General features: G+C 43.4%; 1 protein-coding gene across 1 annotated transcript in view; it reads left to right on the top strand.

The window, feature by feature from the left end:
* The first annotated feature begins 12,769 nt into the window (after positions 1-12,769).
* The window catches only part of LOC118381908 (acidic amino acid decarboxylase GADL1-like), a 46,707-nt gene continuing 36,389 nt past the window's right edge, over positions 12,770-23,087 (top strand). The window contains exons 1-7 of the mRNA XM_052509160.1: positions 12,770-13,095; positions 15,922-16,106; positions 18,170-18,296; positions 19,743-19,833; positions 20,082-20,191; positions 20,754-20,869; positions 22,480-22,559. Of these exons, the coding sequence (XP_052365120.1) occupies positions 13,065-13,095; positions 15,922-16,106; positions 18,170-18,296; positions 19,743-19,833; positions 20,082-20,191; positions 20,754-20,869; positions 22,480-22,559 (740 nt within the window). The 5' untranslated portion in view covers positions 12,770-13,064. The remainder of the gene's footprint in view (positions 13,096-15,921; positions 16,107-18,169; positions 18,297-19,742; positions 19,834-20,081; positions 20,192-20,753; positions 20,870-22,479; positions 22,560-23,087) is intronic.

The raw sequence follows: 23,087 nt of genomic DNA, 5'->3' as shown, positions 1-23,087 counted from the left end.
TCTTTAATGACCGCAGAGAGTCAGGACACCGGGGTTAACACCCCTAACTCTTACGATAAGTGCCATGGGATCTTTAATGACCTCAGAGAGTCAGGACACCCGTTTAACGTCCCATCCGAAAGACGGGCAGGGCAGTGTCCCCAATCACTACCCTGGGGTATTGGGATATTTTCTTTAGACCAGAGGGAAGAGTGCCCCTACTGGCCCTCCAACACCACATCCAGCAGTATCTGGTCTCCCATCATGGAACTGACCAGGACCAACTCTGCTGAGCTTCAGAAGCAAGCCAGCAGTGGTATGCAGGGTGGTATGCAGGGTGGTATGCAGGTTGGTATGCAGGGTGGTATGCAGGGTGGTATGCAGGGTGGTATGCAGGGTGGTATGCAGGGTGGTATGCAGGTTGGTATGCAGGGTGGTATGCAGGGTGGTATGCAGGGTGGTATGCAGGGTGGTATGCAGGGTGGTATACTGCTGGCCTAAATATATAAATGTGGGGTTGACCTCTCTCTCTGTAAGAAGAGAGTTGAATTCTCTTTGATTTATTTACAACCTGACAGAAACTCCCTCTATATGTAACATCATTAATTAAGATACAAATCATAACCTACCAAACCTGTCCACAGGAATGGACAACACTAGAGATCCTTTCAAGTCTGCGTTGTGTGTGTTTTACCCCACATTTCTGGAACAATCTGCAGAGTTCTCTGCAGTTAGATGTGCTGATGCCACTCAGGCAGTTTACATTATTGATTGAGGACCTCTATTGTAGTTGAATGTGATTGCTTTAATTAAACATGCTTATTTTGTTATTGTGTGCTGAATTATATTGTTTTATACACATGTATGTGGCTGTTGTTTTATCATTCTGTTTTATATTGTAATTATTTTTTTAATTTTTTTATTTAACCTTTATTTAACCAGGAAGGGCTCATTGAGATTGACGCACGTAAATATATACAGGGCTCTCGTAAATATATACAGGGCTCTCATAAATATATACAGGGCTCTCGTAAATATATACAGGGCTCTCATAAATATATACAGGGCTCTCATAAATATATACAGGGCTCTCATAAATATATACAGGGCTCTCATAAATATATACAGGGCTCTCATAAATATATACAGGGCTCTCATAAATATATACAGGGCTCTCATAAATATATACAGGGCTCTCATAAATATATACAGGGCTCTCATAAATATATACAGGGCTCTCATAAATATATACAAGGCTCTCTTGTAAAATATATGTTTTAATCTCAGTGTGACTCCCTGTTTAAATAAAGGTTAAATATATATACAATATGACACTGTTTTTGACCAGAGCCCTAAACGGCCCTCTACATTTGATCCGTCTGAATGCCAGAGTTGATGGGGTTTTAATCTGACAACAGGAAGCTGGACTCAGAACCACCAACATGCAGTAGAGTTTAGCTGGACTCAGAGTCACCAACATGCAGTAGAGTTTAGCTGGACTCAGAATCACCAACATGCAGTAGAGTTTAGCTGGACTCAGAACCACCAACATGCAGTAGAGTTTAGCTGGACTCAGAACCACCAACATGCAGTAGAGTTTAGCTGGACTCAGAACCACCAACATGCAGTAGAGTTTAGCTGGACTCAGAACCACCAACATGCAGTAGAGTTTAGCTGGACTCAGAACCACCAACATGCAGTAGAGTTTAGCTGGACTCAGAGTCACCAACATGCAGTAGAGTTTAGCTGGACTCAGAACCACCAACATGCAGTAGAGTTTAGCTGGACTCAGAGTCACCAACATGCAGTAGAGTTTAGCTGGACTCAGAACCACCAACATGCAGTAGAGTTTAGCTGGACTCAGAACCACCAACATGCAGTAGAGTTTAGCTGGACTCAGAGTCACCAACATGCAGTAGAGTTTAGCTGGACTCAGAACCACCAACATGCAGTACAGTTTAGCTGGACTCAGAGTCACCAACATGCAGTAGAGTTTAGCTGGACTCAGAACCACCAACATGCAGTAGAGTTTAGCTGGACTCAGAACCACCAACATGCAGTAGAGTTTAGCTGGACTCAGAACCACCAACATGCAGTAGAGTTTAGCTGGACTCAGAACCACCAACATGCAGTAGAGTTTAGCTGGACTCAGAACCACCAACATGCAGTAGAGTTTAGCTGGACTCAGAGTCACCAACATGCAGTAGAGTTTAGCTGGACTCAGAACCACCAACATGCAGTAGAGTTTAGCTGGACTCAGAACCACCAACATGCAGTAGAGTTTAGCTGGACTCAGAGTCACCAACATGCAGTAGAGTTTAGCTGGACTCAGAACCACCAACATGCAGTAGAGTTTAGCTGGACTCAGAGTCACCAACATGCAGTAGAGTTTAGCTGGACTCAGAACCACCAACATGCAGTAGAGTTTAGCTGGACTCAGAGTCACCAACATGCAGTAGAGTTTAGCTGGACTCAGAACCACCAACATGCAGTAGAGTTTAGCTGGACTCAGAACCACCAACATGCAGTAGAGTTTAGCTGGACTCAGAACCACATGCAGTAGAGTTTAGCTGGAACATGCAGTAGAGTTTAGCTGGACTCAGAACCACCAACATGCAGTAGAGTTTAGCTGGACTCAGAGTCACCAACATGCAGTAGAGTTTAGCTGGACTCAGAGTCACCAACATGCAGTAGAGTTTAGCTGGACTCAGAGTCACCAACATGCAGTAGAGTTTAGCTGGACTCAGAATCACCAACATGCAGTAGAGTTTAGCTGGACTCAGAACCACCAACATGCAGTAGAGTTTAGCTGGACTCAGAACCACCAACATGCAGTAGAGTTTAGCTGGAGTTTAGCTGAGACTCAGACTTTTTAACATGCAGTAGAGTTTAGCTGGACTCAGAAGTTTAGCTGGACTCAGAGTCAACATGCAGTAGAGTTTAGCTGGACTCAGAATCACCAACATGCAGTAGAGTTTAGCTGGACTCAGAGTCACCAACATGCAGTAGAGTTTAGCTGGACTCAGAACCACCAACATGCAGTAGAGTTTAGCTGGACTCAGAGTCACCAACATGCAGTAGAGTTTAGCTGGACTCAGAATCACCAACATGCAGTAGAGTTTAGCTGGACTCAGAACACCAACATGCAGTAGAGTTTAGCTGGACTCAGAATCACCAACATGCAGTAGAGTTTAGCTGGACTCAGAACACCAACATGCAGTAGAGTTTAGCTGGACTCAGAATCACCAACATGCAGTAGAGTTTAGCTGGACTCAGAATCACCAACATGCAGTAGAGTTTAGCTGGACTCAGAATCACCAACATGCAGTAGAGTTTAGCTGGACTCAGAATCACCAACATGCAGTAGAGTTTAGCTGGACTCAGAGTAGAGTTTAGCACCAACATGCAGTAGAGTTTAGCTGGACTCAGAATCACATGCAACATGCAGTAGAGTTTAGCTGGACTCAGAATGGACTAGAGTTTAGCTGGACTCAGAACACCAACATGCAGTAAGTTTAGCTGGATGCAGTGCAGTAGAGTTTAGCTGGACTCAGAATCACCAACATGCAGTAGAGTTTAGCTGGACTCAGAACCACCAACATGCAGTAGAGTTTAGCTGGACTCAGAACCACCAACATGCAGTAGAGTTTAGCTGGACTCAGAACCACCAACATGCAGTAGAGTTTAGCTGGACTCAGAACATGCAGTAGAGTTTAGCTGGACTCAGAACACCAACATGCAGTAGAGTTTAGCTGGACTCAGAACCACCAACATGCAGTAGAGTTTAGCTGGACTCAGAACCACCAACATGCAGTAGAGTTTAGCTGGACTCAGAACCACCAACATGCAGTAGAGTTTAGCTGGACTCAGAACCACCAACATGCAGTAGAGTTTAGCTGGACTCAGAACCACCAACATGCAGTAGAGTTTAGCTGGACTCAGAACCACCAACATGCAGTAGAGTAGAGCTTTAGCTTCAGAACACCAACATAGCTGGACTCAGAATCACCAACATGCAGTAGAGTTTAGCTGGACTCAGAACCACCAACATGCAGTAGAGTTTAGCTGGACTCAGAACCACCAACATGCAGTAGAGTTTAGCTGGACTCAGAACCACCAACATGCAGTAGAGTTTAGCTGGACTCAGAACCACCAACATGCAGTAGAGTTTAGCTGGACTCAGAATCACCAACATGCAGTAGAGTTTAGCTGGACTCAGAACCACCAACATGCAGTAGAGTTTAGCTGGACTCAGAATCACCAACATGCAGTAGAGTTTAGCTGGACTCAGAATCACCAACATGCAGTAGAGTTTAGCTGGACTCAGAACCACCAACATGCAGTAGAGTTTAGCTGGACTCAGAACCACCAACATGCAGTAGAGTTTAGCTGGACTCAGAACCACCAACATGCAGTAGAGTTTAGCTGGACTCAGAACCACCAACATGCAGTAGAGTTTAGCTGGACTCAGAACCACCAACATGCAGTAGAGTTTAGCTGGACTCAGAACCACCAACATGCAGTAGAGTTTAGTGGACTTAGCTGGTTTAGCTGGACTCAGAACCACCAACATGCAGTAGAGTTTAGCTGGACTCAGAACCACCAACATGCAGTAGAGTTTAGCTGGACTCAGAGTCACCAACATGCAGTAGAGTTTAGCTGGACTCAGAACCACCAACATGCAGTAGAGTTTAGCTGGACTCAGAGTCACCAACATGCAGTAGAGTTTAGCTGGACTCAGAACCACCAACATGCAGTAGAGTTTAGCTGGACTCAGAGTCACCAACATGCAGTAGAGTTTAGCTGGACTCAGAGTAGAGTTTAGCTGGACTCAACATGCAGTAGAGTTTAGCTGGACTCAGTCACCAACATGCAGTTTAGCTGGACTCAGATGCAGTAGAGTCACCAACATGCAGTAGAGTTTAGCTGGACTCAGAGTCACCAACATGCAGTAGAGTTTAGCTGGACTCAGAACCACCAACATGCAGTAGAGTTTAGCTGGACTCAGAATCACCAACATGCAGTAGAGTTTAGCTGGACTCAGAACCACCAACATGCAGTACAGTTTATTAGCAGCAGGTGGCAGTATAATAAAGTGGTCTAATGATCAGAGTTGGTCCTCAGTTGAGTTGGTGTGTTTGTCAGTGGCAGCCAGAGCGTGAATTATACCGTGACATTAAAGGGGAGCCTCTATTGGATACATGTACTTGCCTCAATACATTTTAATTTATGGGCCTATTAGTAAAGACAAGTAATTTAACAGTAAAAATATATGACATTTTTAATGTGGCATGAACAACTTCAAAAACGAGGCTACCTGCGACCGCTCATTCATCCACTCCAAAAATTAATTCCAGCATCCAAACAGTGCATCGTGGATAAGGCAGCGGCTGTCATACTCTTATTTTGGACCGGACAGCATCAGATACAATGGCTACAAATACTTAGACCGAGAGGAGCTGTTCCGCTCGCTCGGATCCTCTCTCCGGGGAGATTGATGCAGTCTCTCTGTCAAATTATCAATATTAAGACACCTCCCCCAAAGTTTGACTTTTGTTGCGAGTTGTACACGAGTCTCAATAGGCTCCTAATATGATTACAAATAATAAGTACAGGATTTCTACAGATAAAATAATCCTTTCTGTTATCTACAGCTCTCTATTGGAGATGAAGAGTAGGAAGGAGGGGAGATGAAGAGTAGGAAGGAGAGAAGGGTTTACCTGTGGGGCTGTACCTGGGTAAAGGTGAAAGTCTGTACATTTCTCTTCGGTAAAGAATGTTGTATAGATTTGTCTGTACATACTTCTGTGTGTATATATATATATATATATATATATATATATATATAGTAAGAGCAAATGGGTAGTTGTACTATCTCAGTTCAAGAGCAACGTATTTGTTTATTAAACAGTGTTTGTTGTTAAATATAGTCTAATACGTAACTTTTTTGGGGCGATCTGACCAAATTCACATAGAAATGTGAGTTATAGATCCGTGATTCTCATTGAAAACAGGTGTAAGCAGCAGTGGATCTGTTCTATGTGCGCTATTTCTATGCTTCACAGTGTTTAAGTTTATTGTTTTGCTTCTTTTACTTCCTGTTTTGTACACCAGCTTCAAACAGCTGAAAATGTAATATTTTGGGTTTTATGGGAAATATATTTCACATCGTTTTAGATGGGCACAATGATACTCTACGCAATGACTGCTTGTTTTGTCACATGAACTGAAACGAGGCAAACTATTAGAATTTTAGCAACCCAGGAAATGGCAGAGTGATTTCAGCATATTGCACGTTTAACTTGAAAGAAGAAACCTATTGGATGGTAGCGGGGTGAGCAGGCAGTGGCTCAGCTGGTTGATGTCCTTGATGATCGTTCTGGGCTTCCTGTGACATCGGGTACTGTTCTCCTGGTCTCAATCCTGGGACCTGTAACAAACACGTCATAAACCATGAAAATTATTTGGAGAAAAAAACGATACAGGAAATTAGCTATAAAAACAGCAACATTTTCTTTCAAGCCTCATGGCAAGATGTGTAAAATAGCGTGAGATTAGCTATAAAAACGGCACATTTATTTTTCTCTCTGCCCCATAACTAACTCTACCACACATTCAGGACATATTGTTATGTTATCTGGGTTAGGACTGGCTAACTCTACCACACATTCAGGACATATATCTGGGTTAGGACTGGCTAACTCTACCACACATTCAGGACATATTGTTATATTATCTGGGTTAGGACTGGCTAACTCTACCACACATTCAGGACATATATCTGGGTTAGGACTGGCTAACTCTACCACACATTCAGGACATATTGTTATGTTATCTGGGTTAGGACTGGCTAACTCTACCACACATTCAGGACATATTGTTATGTTATCTGGGTTAGGACTGGCTAACTCTACCACACATTCAGGACATATCTGTTATGGCTAACTCTACCACACATTCAGGGACATATTGTTATGTTATCTGGGTTAGGACTGGCTAACTCTACCACACATTCAGGACATATTGTTATGTTATCTGGGTTAGGACTGGCTAACTCTACCACACATTCAGGACATATTGTTATGTTATCTGGGTTAGGACTGGCTAACTCTACCACACATTCAGGACATATTGTTATGTTATCTGGGTTAGGACTGGCTAACTCTACCACACATTCAGGACATATTGTTATGTTATCTGGGTTAGGACTGGCTAACTCTACCACACATTCAGGTACATTACCCTGCACATATTGTGTAGACCTGAGCTGGATTTATGGCATTTTCAGAGCATTTCTAATAAATAATTAAATATTTTGAACCCCTGCTCTGATAAAACCTCTCCCCTGGATGCCAAATGATCAGTCAGGTGGTTATATTATATTATATTATATCCATGAAGCCTACGACATTGTCATTGAACATGGACCTTTTCTGGGGGGCCTTTTTCACAGAAGGCGAGGTCAGTACAGGTACATCAAAGCGAGGACCGAAAACAGCTTCTATTTCAAGACCATCAGACTGTTAAACAGCCATCACTAGCACATTAGAGGCTGCTGCCTACACAGAGACTCAAATCACTGGCCATTTTAATACATGGATCACTAGTCACTTTAATGATGTTTACATATCTTGCATTACTCATCTCATATGTGCACACTGTATTCTATACTATTCTACTGTATCTTGGTCTTTGCCACTCTGACATACATTTATATATTCTTAATTCTAATCCTTAGATTTGTGTGTACTGGGTATATGTTGTGTAATTTGTTCGATGTTACTTGTTAGATGTTACTGCACTGTCGCAGCTAGAAGCACAAACATTACACTACATCCGGAATAGCATCTACCCAACACGTGTATGTGACCAATAACATTACATTAGATTTGATGTTTCCTGTAAAAACAGGAGAAATGATGAGACAAGAGGAAGTTGGTTGGTTTCAGGAAATGTTTTCTCAATAGAATTTAATAAACATGTTTGGGTTTTTTTTTCTCTACAAAAAAAAATGGCAAGGGTCAATTATCTGGTTCATTAGAATTTCTTTGGTAGACAAAAATATAAATTCACAGTTGTCATTATCATTAAAAAACACATCTACATTCAAAAATATCCTATGTTCAGTCTCTTTAACAGTACATATAATTATTGCTATTCAATGAATTAGTTAATCTGTACCAAAAATAAAGGATATTCACTTAGAAATAGTGCAGAAGGTAGCTAACATGTAAAACCATCTAATTGTACAGTGGGGCAAAAAAGTATTTAGTCAGCCACTAATTGTGCAAGTTCTCCCACTTAAAAAGATGAGAGAGGCCTGTAATTTTCATCATAGGTACACTTCAACTGTAACAGACAAAATGAGGGAAAAAACCCCATCTAATTGTATGTATGTTCGTCCAACACGTGTCAACAGATTATCCACTTTAGTAGTGAAAGCACAAATGTTACCCAATGTTTTATTTTTTTTACCTTTATTTAACTAGGCAAGTCAGTTAAGAACAAGTTGTTATTTACAGTGACGGCCTACCAAAAGGCAAAAGGCCTCCTGTGGGGACGGGGGCCTGGGATTACATTATTTTTTTTTAAATACAATATAAATTTAGGACAAAACACACATCACAACAAGAGAGACAACACAACACTACATAAAGAGAGACCTAAGACAACAACATAGCACGGTAGCAACACAATATGACAACAACATGGTAGCAACACAATATGACAACAACATGGTAGCAACACAACATGGTAGCAACACAACATGACAACAACATGGTAGCAACAACATGGTAGCAACACAACATATGACAACAACATGGTAGCAACACAATATGACACAACATGGTAGCAACACAATATGACAACAACATGGTAGCAACACAACATGACAACAACATGGTAGCAACACAATATAACAACAACATGGTAGCAACACAGCAACACAAACACAATATGACAACAACATGGTAGCAACACAACATGGTAGCAACACAACATGACAACAACATGGTAGCAACACAATATGACAACAACATGGTAGCAACACAACATGGTAGCAACACAACATGACAACAACATGGTAGCAACACAACATGACAACAACATGGTAGCAACACAATATGACAACAACATGGTAGCAACACAATATGACAACAACATGGTAGCAACACAATATGACAACAACATGGTAGCAACACAACATGACAACAACATGGTAGCAACACAATATGACAACAACATGGTAGCAACACAACATGACAACAACATGGTAGCAACACAATATGACAACAACATGGTAGCAACACAACATGGTAGCAACACAATATGACAACAACATGGTAGCAACACAACATAACAACAACATGGTAGCAACACAACATGGTAGCAACACAATATGACAACAACATGGTAGCAACACAATATAACAACAACATGGTAGCAACACAATATGACAACAACATGGTAGCAACACAATAAGACATGACAACAACAACATGGTAGCATGGTAGCAACACAATATGACAACAACATGGTAGCAACACAACATGGTAGCAACAAATAAGACATGGTAGCAACACAACATGGTAGCAACACAATAAGACAACAACATGGTAGCAACACAACAACAACATGGTAGCAACACAATATGACAACAACATGGTAGCAACACAATATGACAACAAACATGGTAGCAACACAACATGGTAGCAACACAACATGGTAGACAACAACATGGTAGCAACACAACAACATGGTACAACACAATAAGACATGGTAGCAACACAACATGGTAGCAACACAATATGACAACAACATGGTAGCAACATGGTAGCAACATGGACAACAACATGGTAGCAACACAACATGGTAGCAACACAATATGACAACAACATGGTAGCAACACAATATGGTACAACAACATGGTAGCAACACAACATGGTAGCAACAACATGGTAGCAACACAATATGGTACAACAACAACATGGTAGCAACACAATACAACAACATGACAACAACATGGTAGCAACACAATATGACAACAACATGGTAGCAACACAACATGGTAGCAACACAACATGGTAGCACAACAACATGGTAGCAACACAACATGAGCAACAAACATGGTAGCAACACAATATGGTAACATGGTAGCAACAACATGGTAGCAACACAATATGACAACAACATGGTAGCAACACAATAAGACAACAACATGGTAGCAACACAACATGGGTAGCAACACAATAAACAACATGGACAACAACATGGTAGCAACACAATAACAACAACATGACAACAACATGGTAGCAACACAACATGGTAGCAACACAATATGACAACAACATGGTAGCAACACAATATGACAACAACATGGTAGCAACACAACATGGTAGCAACACAACATGGTAGCAACACAATATGACAACAACATGGTAGCAACACAATATGACAACAACATGGTAGCAACACAACATGGTACAAACATTATTGGGCACAGCCAACAGCAAAGGGCAAGAAGGTAGAGACAACAATACATCACACAAAGTAGCCACAACTGTCAGTAAGAGTGTCCATGATAAAACTGTCCAGTTTGAGTGTTTGTTGCAGCTCGCTCCAGACGCAAGCTGCAGCGAACTGAAAAGAGGAGCAACCCAGGGATGTGTGTGCTTTAAGGACCTTTAACAGAATGTGACTGGCAGAACGGGTGTTGTATGTGGAGGATGAGGGCTACAGTAGATATCTCAGATAGGGGGAAGTGAACAGGTGTTGTATGTGGAGGATGAGGGCTACAGTAGATATCTCAGATAGGGGGAAGTGAACAGGTGTTGTATGTGGAGGATGAGGGCTACAGTAGATATCTCAGATAGGGGGAAGTGAACAGGTGTTGTATGTGAAGGATGAGGGCTGCAGTAGATATCTCAGATAGGAGTGGGTGAGGCCTAAGAGGGTTTTATAAATAAGCATCAACCAGTGGGTCTTGCGACGGGTATACAGAGATGACCAGTTTACAGAGGAGTACAGAGTGCAGTGATGTGTCCTATAAGGAGCATTTCTGGCAAATCTGATGGCCGAATGGTAAAGAACATTAGCCGCTCGAGAGCACCCTTACATGCCGATCTATAAATTACGTCTCCGTAATCTAGCGTGGGTAGGATGGTCATCTGAATTAGGGTTAGTTAGGCAGTTGGAGTGAAAGAGGAGCGATTACGACAGAGGAAACCAAGATTTAACTTTAGCCTGCAGCTTTGATATGTGCTGAGAGAAGGACAGTGTGCCGTCTAGCCAAGTACTTGTATGAGGTGACTACCTCAAACTCTAAACCCTCAGAGGTAGTAATCACACCTGTGGGGAGAGGGGCATTCTTCTTACCAAACCACATGACCTTCGTTTTGGAGGTGTTCAGAACAAGGTTAAGGGCAGAGAAAGCTTATTGGACACTAAGAAAGCTTTGTTGTAGAGCATTTAACACAAAATCCCCGGGCCGGCAGAGTATAAGACTGTATCATCTGCATATAAATGGATGAGAGAGCTTCCTAGTGCCTGAGCTGTGTTGTTGATGTACGTTGAGAGAGCTTCCTAGTGCCTGAGCTGTGTTGTTGATGTACGTTGAGAGAGCTTCCTAGTGCCTGAGCTGTGTTGTTGTTGATGTACGTTGAGATTTATGGTTTAATTGATTGGTCTCAAACAGCTCTGTTCTTCCAGCTAAAAAAAAAATCTATAAAATGTTTGGAGATAAACTAGATCGTCTCCTTTATAGGCCAAGAATGTCTTTGACATGGTGACGTCGCGCCCCGTGGGCAAGGTTGGGCCATCCTTTTCTCCTGGCGGGTTGCCTGGGCGTCATGGAAGAACACTGGCTGATTACAGTAAAGAGTCGAGAAGAATCAAGTTGACCAATTATTTTCTCTCTGCACTGTTGCCGCAAGGCCACGGTTTCACTGCATCAGAGCGTTTGTGTTTGTGTCGTTTTGAAATGCTTACACCAATCGCTGCTCAAAATGTTGTCTGACTAATACTGGGGGCCCTGGAAGAAACACAATGGGCCAGGGGTTTTAGAAATGCCCAGGTGGATTTCTGATCCCAGACTGCCCCTGGTTACAATCATACAGGTTCACAGGAAGCCATTTTCAATGAGTCTGTAGTACTTTTTATCAGCCACTAGAGGTCCCCCTAGATCTGATTCTTAGCACGACACTGTACTACGAGTTGCACTTATGAACAGATCTAGTATCAGCTTACTTAGCTCGGGGTTTAATGCCACTGACCTTTATTGATGTCTACAGATGCGCAATGAGCGTTGGAAATGCGCTCTACAAATTAAATATAACAATACCTATTATTATTATTGCATCATAGCTAACTGTATCCAGTCACGGATTTATTTATTTATTACAACAACAAAAAACAGCAAACGGAAATGACTAATGGCAGGCCTACCTACAAAATACACGATGATACCTAGAAAGTTGATGTCAAAAGTCTTATTCATGGAGAGAAATACAAGCCATCAACAGATGCCAACACTTGCTATATGCAAGATGATGAGTCACTTCTCTACGTTTATGTCTTTGGGGAAAAATACAGAATTCTCAAATTCTACATTGAAAATATTCCACATAGGAAATATATTGCCCTAATAAAATAGCATAAATGTTTGAACTCTTCTAAAGTGTAACATATAGGTATGAATGTCAACAAGAGAACACCGTATCCTCTCTCCCTCCCCAGTCATCAGAGCTCTCCACTTGCTCCGCTCTCCATTTCAAAACGACACAAACACAAACGCTCTGATGCAGTGAAACCGTGGCCTTGCGGCAACAGTGCAGAGAGAAAATAATTGGTCAACTTGATTCTTCTCGACTCTTTACTGTAATCAGCCAGTGTTCTTCCATGACGCCCAGGCAACCCGCCAGTAACAAGGATGGCCCAACCTTGCCCACGGGGCGCGACGTCACCATGTTAAAGACATTCTTGGTCTATAAAGGAGACATTCTAGTTTATCTCCAAACATTATTTAAACAATTTTAGCTGGAAGAACAGAGCTTTTTGAGACCAATCAATTAAATCATAAATGAACAATGGCGCCGACGAATGAAAGACAAATGAACGGTATGTTGGACTCTGCTATTTATCTTATTCATTCGTTATTACATGTTTGTGAGGCAAATGCAGGAGCGTTTCATGTTATTTGCAAATATATATTGATTATCATTAGCTATATCCCGAATTGAAATGTTTACTGTTCTCTCAAAATAAAAAATAAAAATACGGGCACATTTTAGTGCGTTTTGCCTGGAGAATAGAAGTTGTCACAATGCCTTAAGAATGGATTTACGTCAGTGTTCTATAATGCCACCCAGCGCCCTCTATCTGATCGGGTCAGGCGTCACCTGTTCACTCTATCTGATCCGGTCAGGCGTTACCTGTTCACTCGCTGCTCAGCGCACAGTTCTCCCGAAGATGGGCAGCGGGGAAAGTCGCCCTGGCAAGGTGTCTCTCTGCGGAGGTATTGAATAGAATACACCTTTGCGTAATAAGTAGATACAATTAACACTTAATTGTTTAAAAACACGTTATTTGTATCAGTAGCCTAACTTGTTATGTTGGGGAAAGAAAGAAAGAGCCGGTCTGTCACAGAACGCACAGTAAGACAGTCTGCCCTTTTGCGGTAGCGTGAACCAACTGGCCAGGCGCTGCAAGGTGCGCCAGTAGTGCAGTAAGCAGCGTGTTTCATGCATGCAGCGTTCCGTGTTGCAGGTTATTGGACAGCGTATCCTAGGCTATAGGCTATAAAGAGTATAACGTGGATGACCGTTATATCATGTCTGTCATTATTGTCCGTGTGTGGCCTGATTGGCACCGTATTCACCATATAGTGCACTACTTTAGACCAGGACCATTTGAGTTGCAGCCCCAGTCTGTGGTCGGTCAGGAATGAGCGGTGCACATTCTTGTAACACCCTTAGCCAACCGGAGACGTCAATAAATAAGGGTGAGCTTACAGAATGCATCACAGCTGAAATAAGGCTCGAGTTACAGGCTTTGCGTCCTAAATGGCCTCCATATTCCCTACGTAGTGCACTTATGACCAGGGCCCGTGCTCAAAAGTAGTGCACAAGAATAGGATGCCTTTTGGGATATATCTACAGTAGCAGTGTTAAAGCTGTCCTAGAGGGCCATCTACAGAAGCAAGGTTTCCCTGACCCAGAGACCCCTAGTCAGCTGTATTAGAGGGCCATCTACAGTAGCAGTGTTTCTCTGACCCAGAGAACCCTAGTCAGCTGTATTAGAGGGCCATCTACAGTAGCAAGGTTTCCCTGACCCAGAGACCCCTAGTCAGCTGTATTAGAGGGCCATCTACAGTAGCAGTGTTTCCCTGACCCAGAGACCCCTAGTCAGCTGTATTAGAGGGCCATCTACAGTAGCAGTGTTTGACCCAGAGACCCCTAGTCAGCTGTATTAGAGGGCCATCTACAGTAGCAGTGTTTGACCCAGAGACCCCTAGTCAGCTGTCCTAGAGGGCCATCTACAGTAGCAGTGTTTGACCCAGAGACCCCTAGTCAGCTGTATTAGAGGGCCATCTACAGTAGCAGTGTTTGACCCAGAGACCCCTAGTCAGCTGTATTAGAGGGCCATCTACAGTAGCAGTGTTTGACCCAGAGACCCCTAGTCAGCTGTATTAGAGGGCCATCTACAGTAGCAGTGTTTGACCCAGAGACCCCTAGTCAGCTGTATTAGAGGGCCATCTACAGTAGCAGTGTTTGACCCAGAGACCCCTAGTCAGCTGTATTAGAGGGCCATCTACAGTAGCAGTGTTTCCCTGACCCAGAGACCCCTAGTCAGCTGTATTAGAGGGCCATCTACAGTAGCAGTGTTTCCCTGACCCAGAGACCCCTAGTCAGCTGTCCTAGAGGGCCATCTACAGTAGCAGTGTTAAAGCTGACCCAGAGACCCCTAGTCAGCTGTATTAGAGGGCCATCTACAGGAGTAATGTTTCCCTGACCCAGAGACCCCTAGTCAGCTGTATTAGAGGGCCATCTACAGTAGCAGTGTTTCCCTGACCCAGAGACCCCTAGTCAGCTGTATTAGAGGGCCATCTACAGTAGCAGTGTTTCTCTGACCCAGAGACCCCTAGTCAGCTGTAGTCTGGCTGTGATTAGACTGGATGTACCTGTTCAAGTGTGTCGTCCAAGAAGTGCTGTTGTGCTGACAAAGTATTGACACCACTCTCTGTTAAATAAAGGTTAAATAAAATCAAAAAAGAAATAAATATGAACTAGAGACCCCTAGTAAGACCCCAGCAAGAGAGCTCACCAGAGAACCCTAGTAAGACCCCAGCTGGAGAGACCCCCAGAGACCCCTAGTAAGACCCCACCAGAACCATGACCATCTGACCCTCTAGTATTGACATTACTTTCTGTTATCTCCTACCCCCAGATACCTCTCGTATTGACATTACTGTCTGTTATCTCCTACCCCCAGATACCTCTAGTATTGACATTACTGTCTGTTATCTCCTACCCCCAGATACCTCTAGTATTGACATTACTGTCTGTTATCTCCTACCCCCAGATACCTCTAGTACTGACATTACTGTCTGTTATCTCCTACCCTCAGATACCTCTAGTATTGACATTACTGTCTGTTATCTCCTACCCCCAGATACCTCTAGTACTGACATTACTGTCTGTTATCTCCTACCCTCAGATACCTCTAGTACTGACATTACTGTCTGTTATCTCCTACCCCACCAGATACCTCTAGTACTGACATTACTGTCTGTTATCTCCTACCCTCAGATACCTCTAGTATTGACATTACTGTCTGTTATCTCCTACCCCCAGATACCTCTAGTACTGACATTACTGTCTGTTATCTCCTACCCTCAGATACCTCTAGTATTGACATTACTCTCTGTTATCTCCTACCCCCCAGAAACCTCTAGTAATGCCTCAGCGAGCCCCGCGGAGCCCAAGGGGAAGCGGCCTCCAGTGCTTGTGGACGGGGTGACTCTGAACGGCCCCACGCTTGACATCCGTGAAGCAGAGAGCTTCCTCAGAGACGCCATGCCCATCATCATGGAGGAGGCCGTCTGGAAGGCTACTGACGTCAAGGAGAAGGTAAAACATCTCTTTTAACTATTTTATTTCTCACACTTTGCACTTTCCAGTCCCAGGATGCATAAAGGAACATGAGGTCTGTTGTGAAGGATACCAGAATGCTGCAGTTTATTGTTCAAACAATAGGACATGGACCTGTATCAGAATGTATCAGATCTGTTGTGAAGGATACCAGGATGCTGCAGTTTATTGTTCAAACAATAGGACATGGACCTGTATCAGAATGTATCAGGTCTGTTGTGAAGGATACCAGGATGCTGCAGTTTATTGTTCAAACAATAGGACATGGACCTGTATCAGAATGTATCAGGTCTGTTGTGAAGGATACCAGGATGCTGCAGTTTATTGTTCAAACAATAGGACATGGACCTGTATCAGAATGTATCAGGTCCCCCCACTATGGCATTGCCCCCACTATTTGCATTGACCCCCCACTATTTGCATTGGCCCCTCCCCCACTATTTGCATTGACCCCTCCCCCACTATTTGCATTGACCCCTCCCCCCCACACGATTTGCATTGACCCCTCCCCCACTATTTGCATTACCTCACGCTGCACCTCCCCTACTGTATTACCTCACGCTGCACCTCCCCTACTGTACTACCTCACGCTGCTCCTCCCCTACTGTATTACCTCACGCTGCTCCTCCCCTACTGTACCCTCACGCTGCACCTCCCCTACTGTATTACCTCACGCCGCACCTCCCCTACTGTATTACCTCACGCTGCACCTCCCCTACTGTATTACCTCACGCTGCTTCTCCCTACTGTACTACCTCACGCTGGTCCTCCACCTACTGTATTACCTCACGCTGCTCCTCCCCTACTGTATTGCCTCACGCTGCTCCTCCCCTACTGTATTACCTCACGCTGCTCCTCCCCTACTGTATTACCTCACGCTGCTCCTCCCCTACTGTATTACCTCACGCTGCTCCTCCCCCTACTGTATTACCTCACGCTGCTCCTCCCCTATTGTATTACCTCACGCTGCTCCTCCCCTACTGTATTACCTCACGCTGCTCCTCCCCCTACTGTATTACCTCACGCTGCTCCTCCCCCTACTGTATTACCTCACGCTGCTCCTCCGCCTACTGTATTACCTCACGCTGCTCCTCCCCCTACTGTATTACCTCACGCTGCTCCTCCCCCTATTGTATTACCTCACGCTGCTCCTCCCCTATTGTATTACCTCACGCTGCTCCTCCCCTACTGTATTACCTCACGGTGCACCTCCCCTACTGTATTACCTCACGCTGCTCCTCCGCCTACTGTATTACCTCACGCTGCTCCTCCCCCTACTGTATTACCTCACGCTGCTCCTCCCCCTACTGTATTACCTCACGCTGCTCCTCCCCCTACTGTATTACCTCACGCTGCTCCTCCCCCTACTGTATTACCTCACGGTGCACCTCCCCCTACTGTATTACCTCACGCTGCACCTCCCCATTCACTGACCCTTCTTCCAACCAGGACAACAATAGAGACCAAACAGGATATACACAAAGCAAAACGTTTTAGATGTCAAGTCTTTGTGGGTAGCTAGCTAGCTAGCTAACAATTCTCTGTGGCTAGCTAACAGTAGTAGCAAGACAGTTAGCCCTATTGACTTACTATGGGCTTGCGATTTACACACACTACAAGTGGGTATTGTAGGCAGGTAAACACGGCAAAAATGAACACAGCATGTATTTATTAACGTATAAAGATAAATAAAAAAAATATTGTAGTCAGCCGACATATGAGATGTGAAGAGGCAACATTTCATTCCGAAGTCGGAGTGTACTTTCTCTGTCTTCAGCTCAGTTAATGTCCGCCATTGATTTCAGGAAATTTGCATAATTTTTAACACGGTTGCATCATATTTCTGTGCATACTTTCCGTTGCAGCTTGCGTCGATGTACGCTTCAGAAATATGTACAAACGGAGTACGCATTCGAGATGTAACCCTCCGTGCTCCGTTTTTGCCAACTTTGATATGGACTCATACTCCCAGCATCCCGTGCTCTAATTTGCGTGGTCTCGGAGCACGGTAAAAGTCTATTTCCTTCTCTCCCATGTAACAGGTGTGCGAGTGGCGCTCTCCGGAGCAGCTGAAGGACCTATTAGACCTAGAGCTGAGGGAAGGAGGCGAGGCACATCCCCAGATACTGCAGCGCTGTCGGGATGCCATCCGATACAGTGTCAAGACCGGTAAGGACCCAGCTCAACCCTGATTTAAAATCTAACCCCCCAGACCTCAGCCAAACCCTGACTTTCAAAACCCGGACTCTTTAAAAGACACCAATGAACTTCATCCCAAACCTGTCCTAAACCTTAACCTTCTAACTCTCCAGCCCAGAGTATCTCCTTCGCCATACGATAGTGTCAAGACTGATAGGAAACAGCTCAATCCTAAATCCTTCCCCCAGCGCTATCCTATCCAACCCAGGCTGTTAATCATCAAGATAGCGACAGTAGCCCATCCTTAATACCCCTCCAAGCCTCTTAACCGTCCTAGGCCCTTAACTCTCCCGGCCCCTTAAACCTCCCAGCCCCTGACATCTGACATCTGAGATCCCTTGACCCCCACCTAGCCCGGTCCATCCAGACCCCAAATGTAAAACCCCTGTCAAACCAGGTCTATCAACCAACTGACCTTCAAACTCTAACCACCCCCCCCCAGTTAGCTACCATTAGGTTAGGGTTAAAGTTAGCTACCATTAGGTTAGGGTTAAAGTCAGCTACCATTAGGTTAGGGTTAAAGTCAGCTAACAGTAGGGAAGGGTTAAAGTCAGCTACCATTAGGTTAGGGTTAAAGTTAGCTAACATTTGGGAAGGGTTAAAGTCAGCTACCATTAGGTTAGGGTTAAAGTTAGCTAACATTAGGGAAGGGTTAAAGTTAGCTAACATTAGGTTAGGGTTAGTCAGCTACCATTAGGTTAGGGTTAAAGTTAGCTACCATTAGGGAAGGGTTAAAGTTAGCTACCATTAGGTTAGGGTTAAAGTCAGCTACCATTAGGGAAGGGTTAAAGTTAATTAGGGAAGGGTTAAAGTCAGCTACCATTAGGGAAGGGTTAAAGTCAGCTACCATTAGGTTAGGGTTAAAGTTAGCTAACATTAGGGAAGGGTTAAAGTCAGCTACCATTAGGTTAGGGTTAAAGTTAGCTAACATTAGGTTAGGGTTAAAGTTAGCTAACATTAGGGAAGGGTTAAAGTTAGCTACCATTAGGTTAGGGTTAAAGTTAGCTAACATTAGGGAAGGGTTACTGTACTAAATGCCATATTTTTAGCAGATCTTTACAGTCACACGCGCATACATTTTACAGATGGGAATCGAACCCACAATCCTGGCATTGGAAAACACCATGCTCTACCAACTGTACTCACGCTAGATACACTAACCGATCGCTATCCAACCCAGGCTGTAAATTATCTAGCTAGCAACAGTAGCTCCTCCTGTTAACTTTCCCAACATTCCCAGCTTTTCCAGAAATCCTGGTTGAAAGTATGTGGATTTTCTTGCTTATTCTCTCCTGATCCCGGGAATTTTTCCCACCAAGATTTCTGGAAAACCTGGAAACTTAGTTGTGATTGAATCATATAATAATATAATATAATAATATAATGAATGAAAACCTTGTGTGTTTGTATGTGCAGGACATCCTCTCTTCTTCAACCAGCTCTATGCAGGCATGGACCCTTATTCACTAGTGGGCCGATTCATCACAGAAGCCATCAACCCCAGTCTGTGAGTATTACATTTTACCACCTCATATGATCTGAGTGTCTGTCAACATGTAACCATACTCACTGTATAACTGTGCCTGACAAGGGATGTGGGATTTTACGATCACTGAAATGATATCAATGACAACTATTCTGCTATTCATTTCAGAAGTGTCTGTAGCTCGTTCTTGATGATTGATTGGATAGTATTGTAGCTCAGGTGAGAGCAGGTGAGTCATTGACTGGACTGGATGTTGTTTGTCTTGGCAGGTACACGTACGAGGTGGCTCCAGTGTTCTTGCTGACAGAGGAGGCGGTTCTGCAGAAGATGATTGAGATCATTGGATGGCAGGAGGGAGGGGACGGCATCTTCAGCCCAGGTATGGAAACCACACAGACTGACATCTTATTCTTCATCCTCTTTATCCTTCATCTTCTTCTTCTTCATCCTCTTTATCATCTTCTTCATCTTCATCTTCATTTTTATACTTCATCTTCTTCTTCATCTTCTTCTTCTTTATCCTTCATCTTCTTTATCCTTCATCTTCTTCTTCTTCATCTTCTTCTTCTTTATCCTTCTTTTTCTTCATCTTCATCTTCTTCTTTATCCTTCTTCTTCTTCTTCATCTTCATCCTCTTTATCATCTTCTTCATCTTCATCTTCATCTTCATCTTTATACTTCATCTTCTTCTTCATCTTCTTCTTCTTTATCCTTCATCTTCTTTATCCTTCATCTTCTTCTTCTTCATCTTCTTCTTCTTTATCCTTCTTTTTCTTCATCTTCATCTTCTTCTTTATCCTTCTTCATCTTCTTCTTCTTTATCCTTCATCTTCTTCTTTATCCTTCATCTTCTTCATCTTCTTCTTCTTCTTTATCCTTCATCTTCTTCATCATCTTCTTCATCTTCCTGTGATTGAGAGATTGTCTCTGTGTTCTGTAGGTGGCTCTGTGTCCAACATGTATGCTGTGAACGTGGCCAGGTATCACCACTGTCCTGATGTGAAGGTGCTGGGCCTGTCTGCCTTGCCTAGACTGGTCATGTTTACATCTCAGGAGGTAAACACACACACACACACACACACACACACACACACACACACACACACACACACACACACACACACACACACACACACACACACACACACACACACACACACACACACACACACACACACACACACACAGGGCAGGCCAACACCTGTTATTGTTTTAACACCACACACACACACACACACACACACACATATTAGGGAGTTTCTCTGCTCTTTATGATAACATATCACAACAAGCACACAACTATCAGGGAGTTTCTCAGTTCCAGCTGTTGCTCTGAAAGATATTGACGAAGTGGTTTTATAATCCCTGTCTGTATAGCACCTTATTGTGGATCCTGTCTAGACTAGTCAATCATTTAGCACCTTATTGTGGATCCTGTCTAGACTGGTCATTAATATAACACATTATGGTGGATCCTGTCTAGACTAGTCATTCATTTAGCACCTTATTGTGGATCCTGTCTAGACTAGTCATTAATATAACACATTATTGTGGATCCTGTCTAGACTGGTCATTAATATAGCTCCTTATTGTGGATCCTGTCTAGACTGGTCATTAATATAACACATTATTGTGGATCCTGTCTAGACTAGTCATTCATTTAGCACCTTATTGTGGATCCTGTCTAGACTAGTCATTAATATAACACATTATTGTGGATCCTGTCTAGACTGGTCATTAATATAGCTCCTTATTGTGGATCCTGTCTAGACTGGTCATTAATATAGCACCTTATTGTGGATCCTGTCTAGACTAGTCATTAATATAACACCTTATTGTGGATCCTGTCTAGACTAGTCATTCATTTAGCACCTTATTGTGGATCCTGTCTAGACTGGTCATTAATATAGCACCTTATTGTGGATCCTGTCTAGACTGGTCATTAATATAGCACCTTATTGTGGATCCTGCCCAGACTAGTCATTAATATAACACCTTATTGTGGATCCTGTCTAGACTGGTCATTAATATAGCTCCTTATTGTGGATCCTGTCTAGACTGGTCATTAATATAGCTCCTTATTGTGGATCCTGTCTAGACTAGTCATTAATATAACACCTTATTGTGGATCCTGACTGGTCATTAATATAGCGCCTTATTGTGGATCCTGTCTAGACTAGTCATTAATATAACACCTTATTGTGGATCCTGTCATTAATATAGCGCCTTATTGTGGATCTTGTCTAGACTGGTCATTAATATAGCACCTTATTGTGGATCCTGTCTAGACTGGTCATTAATATAGCACCTTATTGTGGATCCTGTCGAGAATGGTCATTAATATAGCACCTTATTGTGGATCCTGTCGAGACTGGTCATTAATATAACACCTTATTGTGGATCCTGTCATTAATATAGCGCCTTATTGTGGATCCTGTCTAGACTAGTCATTAATATAACACCTTATTGTGGATCCTGTCTAGACTAGTCATTAATATAACACCTTATTGTGGATCCTGTCTAGACTGGTCATTAATATAGCACCTTATTGTGGATCCTGTCTAGACTGGTCATTAATATAACACCTTATTGTGGATCCTGCCCAGTCATTTGGTTGATTAACCAGTTCTCCCTCAGTGACATGTTTCTCTCATTGTTCTTTTCAGTGTCATTACTCGGTTGCCAAAGCAGCAGCTTTCCTGGGAATTGGCACCAACAATGTTTATGTGATCCCGTCAGATAAGAGGTATGCTGCCTACCGCTGGTTACTGCTGGTTACTGCTGGTTACTGCTGGTTACTGCTGGTTACTGCTGGTTACTGCTGGTTACTGCTGGTTACTGCTGGTTACTGCTGGTTACTGCTGGTTACTGCTGGTTACTGCTGGTTACTGCTGGTTACCGCTGGTTACCGCTGGTTACTGCTGGTTACTGCTGGTTACTGCTGGTTACTGCTGGTTACTGCTGGTTACTGCTGCCTACCGCTGGTTACTGCTGGTTACTGCTGGTTACTGCTGGTTACTGCTGGTTACCGCTGGTTACTGCTGGTTACTGCTGGTTACTGCTGGTTACTGCTGGTTACTGCTGGTTACTGCTGGTTACTGCTGCCTACCGCTGGTTACTGCTGGTTACTGCTGGTTACTGCTGGTTACTGCTGGTTACTGCTGGTTACTGCTGGTTACTGCTGGTTACTGGTTACTGCTGGTTACTGCTGGTTACTGCTGGTTACTGCTGGTTACTGCTGGTTACTGCTGGTTACTGCTGGTTACTGCTGGTT

The sequence above is a fragment of the Oncorhynchus keta genome, unplaced genomic scaffold (assembly GCF_023373465.1).
Source record: "Oncorhynchus keta strain PuntledgeMale-10-30-2019 unplaced genomic scaffold, Oket_V2 Un_contig_4011_pilon_pilon, whole genome shotgun sequence".
Classification (NCBI taxonomy): Eukaryota; Metazoa; Chordata; class Actinopteri; order Salmoniformes; family Salmonidae; genus Oncorhynchus; species Oncorhynchus keta.
This window is presented reverse-complemented; position numbering and strand designations above follow the sequence as displayed.